At 37.4% G+C, this 13,301-nt stretch overlaps 1 protein-coding gene across 11 annotated transcripts in view; it reads left to right on the forward strand.

Moving 5' to 3' along the window:
* The window catches only part of LOC139769597 (uncharacterized), a 36,732-nt gene that overhangs the window by 16,630 nt on the left and 6,801 nt on the right, over positions 1-13,301 (forward strand). For 5 of the 11 annotated variants that reach the window (XM_071700821.1, XM_071700822.1, XM_071700824.1 and 2 more), the window contains 9 exons: positions 77-256; positions 481-690; positions 846-1,130; positions 1,307-1,783; positions 1,984-2,171; positions 3,592-3,735; positions 4,661-5,009; positions 5,304-5,491; positions 5,674-13,141. In XM_071700821.1, the coding sequence (XP_071556922.1) occupies positions 77-256; positions 481-690; positions 846-1,130; positions 1,307-1,783; positions 1,984-2,171; positions 3,592-3,735; positions 4,661-5,009; positions 5,304-5,491; positions 5,674-13,141 (9,489 nt within the window). The remainder of the gene's footprint in view (positions 1-76; positions 257-480; positions 691-845; positions 1,131-1,306; positions 1,784-1,983; positions 2,172-3,591; positions 3,736-4,660; positions 5,010-5,303; positions 5,492-5,673; positions 13,142-13,301) is intronic. The other 6 variants (XM_071700823.1, XM_071700832.1, XM_071700825.1 and 3 more) reach the window with 5 other exon arrangements.

A 13,301-nucleotide genomic window follows, 5' to 3' on the forward strand; every position in this document is an offset into this window, starting at 1 on the left:
GTTCTCTGAAACTTAATTAAACTAAAATTTAATTAAAATTACATTTTCGAACTTTTCAATTACATTCACAACTCAGATGGACAAAATAATACGGAGAACAACCAGCAACAGTTTGAAGCGGGTCATGTGCAACTTCAGCAACATTCTCAAGTACAAAACAACTCTAGTGAAGGTACTTTTAGACATCCACTTCCGCCAGGCATTATTAGGCCCAGAATGCCCATTCAACCAAACGTCTTAATAAGAAATTCCATTGGTATGCACGCAATATTTTTATTAATTTTTAATATATAAATATTAATTTATACTTCTATTTTATAACAAATATCTTTTGCTGTACAATATTTATTTCTATACATATAACATCTATATTACATGTAAATATTCTCATAAAATCAATTTATTATATTATCACTTTTATTTTTAATGTGAAATCTTTGATTTTTACGTGAAGTTTCTATATGTAATGTATGAATTCAGGAATAAACTCGCGACATCCTGTAGCTGGAAATATTCAGAATCCGATTGACCATCGTACCAGGACACTACTGCAGAATAGGCCCCAAGTAGCTACCAATATAGCTGCTCAGCAGCATTTCCAGGCAACTCAAAGCCTCCAAACACGATTGCCAGCAGTAAGAAATGTCATTTCTGAACCTTATGACATTTTGCAACAACAGAGATTTACAGGTAAATTTAAAAAATCTTCAGAAACGTTCATCAAAGATGTTTTTTTTAGCATTTTACATAAATTGTAATCTGAAATGTGGGAGGAGTTTGATATTCCACAAATATGAAAATCTATAGATGAAAGATTTAAAAAAATGAGAAAAATCTTTGTTTAGATGTGAATCAGGCACAGAATCAGCGCATCGCGCGAACGGGACAGGACAATTTAAACCAAGGTATTCGCGTGTTGAGCACAGCTCCAGGGATGGTCCGAGCACCACTCATCCCCACGACGATGAGTGAGACCGCGGGAGTGGCTACTTCAGAAGCATCCGAGATCCCCGACAATGTGACAGCTGAATTGGAAAAGCTGGAACAGGAAGGAGCCGGTCCGATAGTCGAAGTTGAGGGGGTCAGTGCAATATTGGGAGATCTAGCAGATGATGATGACGAACTGCTCGGTAAGTGTGTGTATGTGTGTTGCACAAGAAAGAATATGAAAAATTGAATTTAAAAAATATAATTAAACGGAAAATCAGCCTATATAAATTAATCTTAAAAAAAAAAAAAGAGTTAAGAGTGAATTTGTTTATATAGATTAACAAAATTTAAAACTAAAAATTTGTCATTCTTGAAGCTGAAATGGGAGCGGACTTCAACATTCTGGAATATGCGGATCCTGAACTGGACACGATCGCGGGTGGGAAGAAGACCATTTTTGATCTGGAACTCGAGCAAGTCGAAGTTGATTCCAAAGACGATAAGCAAAAAAAGGAAACCAGGGACGAAGATCAGAAGCCAGAATTGACTGGTTCATCTTCTGAAATTGCTGATTCCTGCTCAACGAGCACGAGTTTGACAGAAAATTCCAACGTGCCGACAATGACATCGCCGCAAGCGACATCGCAGGCAATGCAGGCGCAAGTAGTGCAACAGCAGATGCATCAGCAAGTGCAACAGGCGGCAGCGATGGGCCGACCGATACCACCAGGAACAAGGTTGCTTTCACCGGATGGAGCGGTTGGTGTGGTGACTTCCACAAATACGGTAACTGTGAGTTATCCACCGAGTTTTCCTGGACATCCGCAGAGACTTTCGCAGGCGCATATACAAGGTAAATTTAAAAAAACTCGTAACAATATTATTTGTTTATCTTGGAGTTAAAATATTAGATTTTTTTGCGTAAAAAGTTATATTTTACAAAAATCTCGAATTAGTTACAATATTTCTATCTTCGGTCTAATATTCGTAGTACATTGTGTTTTATGTAAGTCTTTTGACATTTAATATCTATAATATGTATTTTTATTATAGTCTCGCAACAACAACGGCTAGGCATGCGAGTTGCGGCGGGGGTGCCAAATATGCCGGGCAGAGTAGTTGCTGTAAATCATATAATTAGTCCCCGGATGCCGTTGGCTCCGCCGCCGCCACCGCCACCGCCGCCACCACCACCACCCCCTTACCCGGGACCACCACCGCCATATCCCGGACCGATACAAGTAAGTGTCGATGTTTATATTTAATCTGGAAATTTATACATTGTTTGATATTTAATTTTTTCATGTAATTACGAGAGAATCAAATTAGTAAATTTATAAAGTAAAGAGACTAAAAAGATAAAATTAAATATACAATATAATGCTCTTGTTAAAAAAAATTTTGATAATAGTTCATATAACAGATAATTTAGGTCATAAAATTAAATGCTATACTCTGTGTTGGTGTGTATGTATGTACGTGTGCGTGTGTGTGTACAGAAAAAATAAAGATTTTTATAGGAAATTCGCAAAAATTTGTAAATAAAAGAAACAAAACATTGGTCATTTTAATAACGCGTTATCATGCCGATACTTTACTTAAAAAATCTATTGATAATAAATAATTAAATACATAATACGGTTTGTTAGCATTTTATAATATATAATTAATAAAACATCTCATGATTGCATGTATAATATATGTGTCAGTGAGTTTCGTACATCTGCTGAATTTATTTCAAAAATATTTTGCGCGACTGTGCAGTAATAAATAGAAGTAATTTTGCATAGTTTGCTAAGCTGCAATTTTAAGATAACAAATATTTTTAGAAATATATGTTAATATTTTTTGTAATCTTATTTTACAAAGCATATTTACATGAAAGTTACTTCTAAATGTGAGAGTATGTTTTATAAAATAATTTTAATAATTGCAGTAATAAATTACGAGGAAATTATTTAGTAAAAAATAGAAAGAAGCTTAAATACATTACTAAATTAATATATATTCATTGAATTATACTCAAACGATAACAAATTTAAAATAAAATCTTGCTTTATTTAGAATAATTTGATAAAACGAAACTAAGACTTAAAAAATTTGCTGTGATTGTAGGCGTTGCTAAATAATAGATTTAACACTTTCTATGCCAAAAACATTTTCTGTGTGAGTGTATTGTGTGTGTTGAGACGTTACAATTACTAATATATATTAATAATAACAATTGAGTTTAATTGGATTTAATTTTATTAATTAGATTTTTAATTGTAACATTTTTTTTCATTCTCTTATAATTATAGTGTTCATATAAAAATTATTATAAGCGAGAAATACAGAGAAACATCTGCAATACCTACTTAGAACCTATCGATTTGAAGTTTTAGAAATTATTGTTTTTGAGATGAATATTCTTAAAATCATGATAAAAGAATTTTTTCTTATTTTTAAAATTTATTTATTTTGATAAAAATTTTGTTTTATATTATTTTTGTCATATATTAATTATGTTGATATAAATAAAAAATAAAGATAAATAAGATCAAAATAAATGTGGAAAATGTTAAAATGGCAATGGGAAGGTGTGGTAAGAAAACTGACTGGTGTTTTTGGCCTGGGTGTGCAAGTTTGCAATATGCATTTGGTGTTGGTGCATGTGTCTAGATGGGACTATGTCCGGGTGGTGGTGGTGGTGGGCGAGGTATGACGCGGCCCTCAGTTCATATGACGGGGCACCAGGTACCGGTGGCGGGTCCGCCAATGGGACCCGTGGTGCTGCACCCTCACCGGAGACCTTTGCTTCTGCAGGTAAGCGAGATTCGGGGCATTTTACAATACAACGACGTTAATACAAAAACAAATAAATCCTCATTTTATATGTAACTTCCGCAGAATTTTTTTAACGTATTTTAGAGTATAATTAAAAAATAAACAGTTATCTATTATACGATATAGTATGTTCTACATAGAATAATAAATTAATTAATATAGACAAAACAGACAAATTTATTTGCTTGTAATTAATTAATTAATTAATTATAGAATATAATATATATTAATAAAGATAAATATTGAAAGCTCAAATAAACCATAAAATTATCTGAGAAAAACTTAATTCTTATATATTGACTGAAATTTCATTACTTCTGTTTTATTATAAAAGTAAAGAAAAAGTCACTAACATTTGCATCTTTTTGCACCCCTTTTCTATATGCATTTTTAAATGTTTGCATCCATATTGCACGAAATTGATTTTATTAATCTTGACAAAATCCTGTATTTTACTAAATTTTGCTTAATTAATTCTTCATTAAAGCAATGTGATCTAGAATATCGCTTTTTTATGATCAACGCATCAATGTTGAAATTGTTTTGCATGTATATTTGTGTATATTATCAATTTAGACTACAAATTTTTTTTTTCGTTTTTTATATATTTATAACAGAGATAGAGAAAAGGAAGATTATTAATGGAGATATATAAATATAGATTAATTTGCAATAAATTTCATCTACATATTTTATCTACGTTTATTTTTTCTTGCACACACGCACACGCACACACACACACACACACACACACACACACACTACACTCTTTAACTATTTACATGTGTAGTTATAATTTTAGCTGATTTTACAATTTAATATTCAATCCTAATGCAATCGCAATTTTAACCTTTAGACCTTCAAAGTAGCACTTCTTGTACCAAAAATCGACCTTGACTGTCAGCAGTCGTGTTCACAGGAGCAGCCATTATTGCTGGAGGAGCTGTTAGAGCAGGAGAAACGGGAACAAGAAAAACAGCAGCAACAGCAACAGCAACAACAGACCGAAAATGTCACCGGAGGGAGTCTTTTGAGCGACAGCGATTTTGAAAAACTTAAAGCTGATGTTTTGGGCACTACATCACCTCCTCAGGGTATGGTGCCCGTGATAAGACCACCTTGTACGGCGAGATCACCTTCTACACCTAACACTAACTGGCAACAAAGTGGTGTAGCTGCCGAAGGGACGACAAAACTAGCAGCGGCGCAAGTGGGGTCGAGACAGCCGATTGCAACACAAACCCCGCCTGAACGTTAGTAGTCTTCTATTACATGTTTTTTAGTTGGATGGTTATTTAATAGTCGAAAATAATTTTTTAAGGTGAATTAATTTATTAAAATAGAAAGAGATAATCAGTTAAGATAAAAAGTAAATTAAGTCACAAAATAAGTTATACGCAGTGTTTATTAATTTTTATTAAAATTGATTAAAATTTTATTAGGCTTGTTCTCGACGATAAATTTTGTCTGAATAATAGATAAATTTAAACATATTACAATAGTTTTAGTTTATTTTATATTAACTTTATTTATTTCTATTAATTTAGCAAGAGTGGCTATGTTCAACATTTCTCAAAAACCAGCACCACCTACTCCACCAGAAAATATAGTTAATGAGCAAGATCGGCAAACGCAGATGCATTATGAACAATGGCTCAATAGTCAGCAGCAGATATTATTGCAACAATTGAAATATTATGAGGGAGAGGTTCAAAAACTTCGTAAAATAAGAAAGGTAAATATAAATAAATTAACATCACACTATTAACTAAAACTACTTAGATATTATAATAATGCTTACTAAAATATTTTTACATTTTATAATAATAAACTTTAATCTTAATTTTAATTTTTAAATTCTAATTTGTCCTGCATTTTCGCATTTTTCATGTTTCTTTTTATCTCATTTCTTTCCAGTCTCTCAATAGTAAACAACGTCAACTTCGTAAATCTGGTCACGAACTGACAGAGAACGACGCCGGTGAACTGCAACGAGTTTCTGTCGAGCAAGCCGCTCTTCAGAAACATTTAGATACTTCGCGTAAGCAACATCGTCAACACGGCATATTGCTCCAGGAGTATAATAACAAACAACAACAACGACAGACTCAACCCCAACCAAACGAACCCTGTTCTCCGTTGATGTCACCTTCTCAACATTCTCCGATGCATTCTCCAGCGGCATTGGTCTCTCAAAGTCCCGGTCCCAGTATGATTCAACATTCACCAGCAACTCCATCAATTGTTCAACATAGTCCAGGTACACCGCTACTTCAACATAGTCCAGGCAACCCTCAATCAACTAATCCAGGTACAATGTCACCTCATAATGTTCAGCAACAATCGCCAAGAATTGGCACTCCTCATTCTCAAGGTGACGAGAGTCCCTTCAGTCCTGGGCCAATGCCTTCTCCGGGTCTGTGCAATCCCAACACTACGCGAATGACCTCACCACAACACAGAGCCATTATTGGCGGAAGATTAGCAACTTCTCCTGGTGCCTTTACAGCGGAAACGCGAAATCAGCAACAATTGATGGCTGATCAGGGTGTGAGAGTTCATAGTTTACCTCAAAGGTTTGTCAGGCCACCAGAAGGGACGCAGAGGAGAGGGGTCGTATATAATCCGCAGTCAGGACAACAACAATTGCTGAATCAACAACAGCATCAGCAGTTATTGCAGAGACAGCAGATTATTCAGCAACAGCATGAAGGTGTCGCTCAGGATCAAGGACAAGGTACTGTCGTTCGTGGGACATTGCAGCGGCAGCAAGTTTTCCAGCAACAGCAACATGAAGGTGTTTCTCGGCAACAAATTCTCCAGCAGCAACAACAGAATGATATTTCTCCGGATGGGCAGAATGTTATTACTCAAAGAAATTTGCAAATGGTTCAACAAAGACAGATTCTTCAGCAGCAACAACAGACTGATGTTTCTCAAGAAGGACAGAATGTTGTTACTCAAAGAAATTTGCAAACGGCTCGACAACACATTATTCAGCAGCAGCAGCAGCAACAACAACAAGAAGGCATTTCTCAAGATGGACAAAATATTGTTACTCAAAGATCGTTGCAAATGACTCAGCAAAGACAGCAAATTCTTCAGCAACCGCAACAAATTCTTCAACAACAGCCTGAAGGTGTTTCTCAGGAAGGACAGAATTCTATTAATCAAAGATCGTTGCAAATAGTTTCACAACAACGACAACAAATTCTTCAGCAGCAGCAGCAGAATGATATTATTTCTCAAGAAAGTCATAATGTTGTTGCGGCTCAAAGAAATTTGCAGATGGCGCAGCAACGACAACAAATTCTCCAACAGCACCAACAAATTCTCCAGCAACAACATGAAATTGTTTCTCAGAGTATTTCTCAAGAAGGGCAAAATTCTATCGTTCCTAGAACGCTGCAAATGATTCAGCAACGGCAGCAGATACTTCAGCAACAACAGGAAGGTAATTCTCAGGATGGGCAAAATATTACTGTTCAAAGGCATCTGCAAATTGCGCAGCGACAGCAGCATGAAAGTGTTTCACAAAATATTTCTCAAGAAATTGGACAAAATGTTGTTCAAAGAACATTACAAATGGCACAACATCGTCAACAAATCCTTCACCAACATCAACAACATGAAAATATTTCTCAAGATGGACAAAATACTGTTGCTCAAAGAAATTTACAAATAGCTCAACAGCGTCAACAGCAAATTCTTCAACAACAGCACCAACATGAAGATGTTTCTCAAGACGGACAATGCGCTATTACTCAAAGATCATTGCAACTGGCTCAACAACGACCACAAATTTTACAGCAACAACATGAAGGTGTTTCTCAATCTGTTTCTCAAGAAGGACAAAATACTATTGCTCAAAGATCTTTGCAATTGGCTCAACGACAACAGATTCTCCACCAACAGCAACAGCAACATGAAGTTATTTCTCAAGAAGGACAGGCTTCTATTGCTCAAAGATCACTTCAAATGGTTCAGCAACGTCAACAAATTCTTCATCAACAACATGAAGGTGTTTCTCAGGGTATTTCTCAGGAAGGACAGAATTCTATTGGCACAAGATCACTCCAAATGGCTCAGCAACGACAGCAGCATATCCTCCAACAACAACAGCAACGGCAATTCTTGCAAATGCAACAACAGCAACAAAAACCGCCCAATTCGCCGATGGTGTCTCAACCATCGAACTCCCCCAGTCCGCAACTTCATCAGCAACTTCAACAAGGTTATGGCCAACCTCCAAGTTCACCCATGGTGCAACAGACAACAATGGGTTCTCCGATGCTTCAACAACAGTTGAATCCGACTTCACAACCTCCCAGTCCAATGAACAGAATTTCACCAATGCTTCATGGTAATCATCATCATTCCTCGACAACCAATCAACCACCTAGCTCTCCTATGATGCCTAGAAGTCCTATGGTAGCCGGATCTCCTATGCAGATGCAGCGAAGACAGTCTACCGGAAATAGCCCGGCTATGCCAGACAGACCTCAGAGTGTGGAAAACCCTGGAACTCCAAGAACACCCCACACACCTCATAATTTTGTCCAACAAAATGCTAATTTAACTGCAACTTCAAATGATCAACAACAAGTTTCTCAGCAAATTTCTCAGCAAGTTTCTCAAGAACAAAGTTCTTTATCAGATAATCTTCCTAGAGGTGGAGGAAACTCCAATAATTCCTTAAATCCAATTCCTTTTCTTGATTTTGGAAAACCCGGATATTTTAAATTAGGATTGAGGGGCGGCTCACCAGGTAATCAGGAGCAGGATTGTCAACAAGTTTCTCAAGAACAAATTTTTTTATCAGAAAATTCTACTAAAAATGGGGAAAGCCTCAATAAATCCACAAAGCCAATACGTTTCCCTAATTTTGGACGGTTTGGATGGTTCAAGTTGGGCTTAAGGGGTGGATCGCCGATGTGGTCGAGCAAGGCAGAAAGCAGTAAGGGTAGTAAAGGATCGGAAACGTCCCAGGCGAAAAAAGAACAGTCATTGGAAGAGAAAGCAAATACTTCCACGAATCGGAAAACCACCAGAATTAGCTCGCTGGTCTGTGTTGATTACAATGATTTCGACGACGATTCGCATACGCCACCACAGGCTTCACCAACAACTTTGGAGGTGAAATCAGCTGTTCAGAGCTCTTCTTTAACTTCTTCAACTTTAGATAATGGATCTCTAACTTTGGAAAGTCCTGGAGAAAAGCTGGAACAGCTTCCAGATACGACAGATTATGATGATGATAAAACTATAGTTAATACCGAGGTGACTTTGAGTTCCACAGCTCAACGAGATAGTGACGATATCACTGTGATTGATCAGTTTGGCGACTCGGAGCTGGTTGATGTTATTTCAGGAACTTTAGAAGGTGATATGCAGGAAGAATATGTTCTCTTTGAACCTGGAATGGTGGTGGATCTCTCTGCTGATAGTAACGATTCTCTTTGTCACGCTTTAGTGAACGATGCTGGTCAAGGTCACGATTTAGTGCAGATTTTAGAAATCGATAATTCTGAATCACAATCAGAAGAACCGATTTTAAGTGACGAAGATCTAGCCCCGTCTCATTCAAGGAATAAAAAAGGTCTTAGACTCGATATAGTGAGGACCTTGCAGTCTGGAAAGAAGCTAGTCGCTGTAACTGATACTCCAGAATCTCCAGATCAAGAAGAACTTCGAGTTGATCCTTCTCCAGGTCCTTATTTGGATCAATCTCCTGATCAAGAACTTATGGTATCTTTAGTAAGTGAATCTGAAGTGGTTATCATTGATCCTACGACGAAATCTCCTGAAGATAATCTTTCTAAGGGTTCTTGCGACGAAGAGATTGAAAAAACTGATAACATACAAACTGATGCTCCCAAGGAAAATACATCTAATGAAGGTTCGACAGATGATCAAACTAGATTTTCAAAACAAAACAAAAGTCCTACAAACTTTATTTTTTCAGATAAATCTTATACCAAAATATCAGTCTCAACCGTACCAACAAATATTAATATAACAGTCTCAAAATCGGCGGTTTCCTTAATAAATACAATTTCTTTAAACTCGACTTCCAGTCCAGTTTCTATTAGTTCCAGTTCTCAACTGAATCAAGTCTCAATTCAACCAATTGTGACAGAAGCTAAAATAACAGATCAGTTTGACTTGAAGGAAGTTTCCTCGAGCTCTTTTAGCAATCAAAGAGGTGTCACATTGTCGGCGATGGCAAGTATTGTGGCGGATGCAAAGATTGCCGCGAAGCTTAGTCAAACCGCTTTGGAAAATATCTCCAATTCTCAGCAAGAAAAATTGAACCCGAAAATCTCTGCCAATGAAATGCCGAAAATATTATTCTCAAATAAGCCTTTGACAACCTTTTCGAGTACGCTAAATACAACGGAATCTTTGAATAATCCTACGAAGTTAATATTAAGTGTACAACCAACTTCTGTGACGCTTTCGACTCCGAAAATGTCGATTCCGGACCTATCAAAAAAGGATATTACTTCAAAGAGTAAGGAGAAATTAACAGGAAATCTGGAAGGCGAAGTGAAGAAGAAGGAGGAGAAAAAGATCCTGGACAAAATCAAAGATGAAAGCGATTCTTCGGATACATCATCAAATACTTTTTCAGGGTCAATTGAAGAGAAGAAAACTGATCCGTTAAATACTACAGACGAACTGGAGAGCATGTTAGAAGCCATTCACAATCCTGCAGAAAATGTTGGAAATAAGAATGATGCTCCAACGACGATTCTGAAAAGGATGTCACCCGTTACCGATGATCTATCGCTTGTCAACATCTTGGAAAACGACACTGAACCGGTGGAGAATGATAAAGAACAGACGTCTCCAGATTCTGATACGCAAAAAGCAACGAACAAATCAGGAGAAATTCAGAAGAACATTGAAGAGACTAATAATGACAAAAATACACTTTCAAATGAAAAGAATCGTCAGGAAGAACTTTGTACCGAAATGGAGAATTCTAAACCATTTCTTCAGCATTGTTTGAATGAAGAAAAGACTTTAATGGAGGAATCTTCTGATGATATTTTAGATATGTTGCATAATATTATTTCGTCAAAACCAGAAATGGCAAACAGTAGCGAGCTAAAATCAAGTCTGATTTATCAGATGCCAACTCCGTTGGATACATTGCCTTTAAATATCCTTCAAGATTCGTTGATGGATTTAGAGCAAGATAATCTCGAAAATGATCAAGTTTCTTCAACTGAAGCTAAAAATGAAATAAAAAGTCAAAATTCTGAAGTGAAAAAGAGTTCTTCACCGACGAGCCAAGCTTCCACTTTGGTAGCTAGTACCGTAGCGCAATTGCAAAACACGACAACAGTTCCTCATTTATCGCCACTCTCGAAACCAACAGAATTGACTTCCAATGTGGTCAACGTATCCCATCAATTGAGGACACTGTTATCATCTATCGGGCAAAGCAATCAGACAACAGTGAATCAAACTGGAGTGGTCACCATGGTTTCTTCAGTGAAATCTGGAAGCGTTTTGTCTACTTCTAACCCTTTGTCGACATTATTTAATAATAATAATAATAATAATAACAACAATAATAATAATAATGTTCAGAGTGGTGTTTCGACTTTGACAAGAATAGATCAAGGTCGCCCTCAACCTTCAAAAGATTCAGAATTGACCATGAAAGAGAAAAAAGAATTAAAAGAATGTAGCGGAGTTATTACTACAGTTTCGAAGATTGGTAATAGTGAACAGATCTTCAGAGTGACTTCTTCAGCAACAACTTGTCAGACTACTACAGTTTCTAATCTTTCAAGTACTTCTTCGGCTATAGTTACTTCTAGAGCCATTACAACCTCCATTCCTGTTACTTCAAACGCCATGTTGAATGCTATGCTGGCTGGAACTACTTCCTTGAAACCTTCAGTTGCTGGTCATGGTCGAAGCAACACAGTATCAACCCAGTCTGCTAATCATTTAAGTTCTGTTTTACCATCGACTTCAATACAACGCTCGCAGAATCTTCAGGCGATCCTTCAAGTCAGTTCAGGATGTTCCACACCTCGAGTACTGGTAAATACTAGCTCAGCCGTAACCAACTCAATGCAATGTGTTAGGACTATTGTGCCACCTTTGGCAACTTCTAGTGGAGTTTCAAGTACTAGTATTCTTCAATCGACTTTATCGCAAGCTCCAAGTCCCCTTTTGACCTCAAATCAGAATCAGTATAAATCTGGTCTTCTACCAATGGACAATAATAATCTTGAAAATCAATCTACGGTGAAAGTGAAAAAGGATCCTGAAGAGGCCAAAATCCAAGAAAAGAAAGAGATAGATTCCAGCAAAAGTTCCTCTAATTCTTTAAGATCAGAGGAATCCCAAAATGTGTTGCTAAAACAATTATTGCAAAATACAGCATGTGCCACAACTTCAGGATCATCGCAAGGGCCCAGTCTGCCGATAGTTCCTTCGCTGGAAGCACAACTGGCTCGGCCAGTCGTACTTCCTACGTCACCTTCTTTGCTTCCTCAGTTACTGAATGACACCCCAACACCGAAGCCAGTAATAAATAAACAAGTTCTTGCGAGGGAAACTTCCTTTTTGTCGCATTCAGTGACACCCTTAAAGGTTCAAAGTTCACCAACTAAAGAAGAATCTGCTAAACCTCCTCTTTCATCGTCTAGTGCGATTACGACACAAAGAGCACAAACTGAAAGCTTAAAGCAACAAACAACAAAGTCAATTCCTACTTCTTCAGCAAGTTCTTCAGGAAAGTCTATATCAAGTCAACAGCCAGTTTCTTCAACAATAACAACGACAAAAACGTCTCCGAATATTTCTATGAATCAACAAGAGACTTCTGGAAGTCAAAACAAACTGGGAACTGGCATCAGCGAAGGGCCTCAGACTCAACAACGTGTTGCTGTTTCCATTTCGAAGGTTGGTTTGCAAAATAAGCCATTGGTAACCTCGGGAATAGCCTCGAAGAGTGTCCAACTATCGACCAGTAACTCTAGTAACGTATCTGGGCCACAAACTCAAATCCAACAATCCCAAAATCAAACCTCAGTTGCGCAGAAGCCAACTGGTGTTGTTGTACCAGTGGTACAACAACAAGTTCCTCCTTCTTCGGCTGCTTCCGTTCAGCAACAATCTGTTCAACAACAAGTGCCTCATAATCACGGGGCCGTCGCGGTTCCACCACAGACCGTTATCGGGTCCGCTGCCCCATTGGGTTCCAACACAGTGCCTTTAGTCGAGGTGAAAAAGGAAATCGGTCTTGAGGATGTTTTGTCCACTGCTGGCACGTCAGCCAGTCAGTTGCAGACGGATACCAAAGACTTTCTTACTACCAAAGAGGAACTCATAGACGGCGCAATGGATGATAAAACTGGTAAATAACATCTCTCTCTCTCTCTCTCTCTCTCTCTCTCTCTCTCTCTCTCTCTCTCTCTCTCTCTCTCTCTCTCTCTCTCTCTCTCTCTCTCTCTCTCTCTCTCTCTCTCTCTCTCTCTCTCTCTCTCTCTCTCTCTCTCTCTCTCTCTCTATTTTTT

This window comes from Temnothorax nylanderi, unplaced genomic scaffold (genome assembly GCF_030848795.1).
Source record: "Temnothorax nylanderi isolate EJ_2023f unplaced genomic scaffold, tnyl_v1.0 TNYL_tig0023_pilon, whole genome shotgun sequence".
In the NCBI taxonomy this organism is placed as follows: Eukaryota; Metazoa; Arthropoda; class Insecta; order Hymenoptera; family Formicidae; genus Temnothorax; species Temnothorax nylanderi.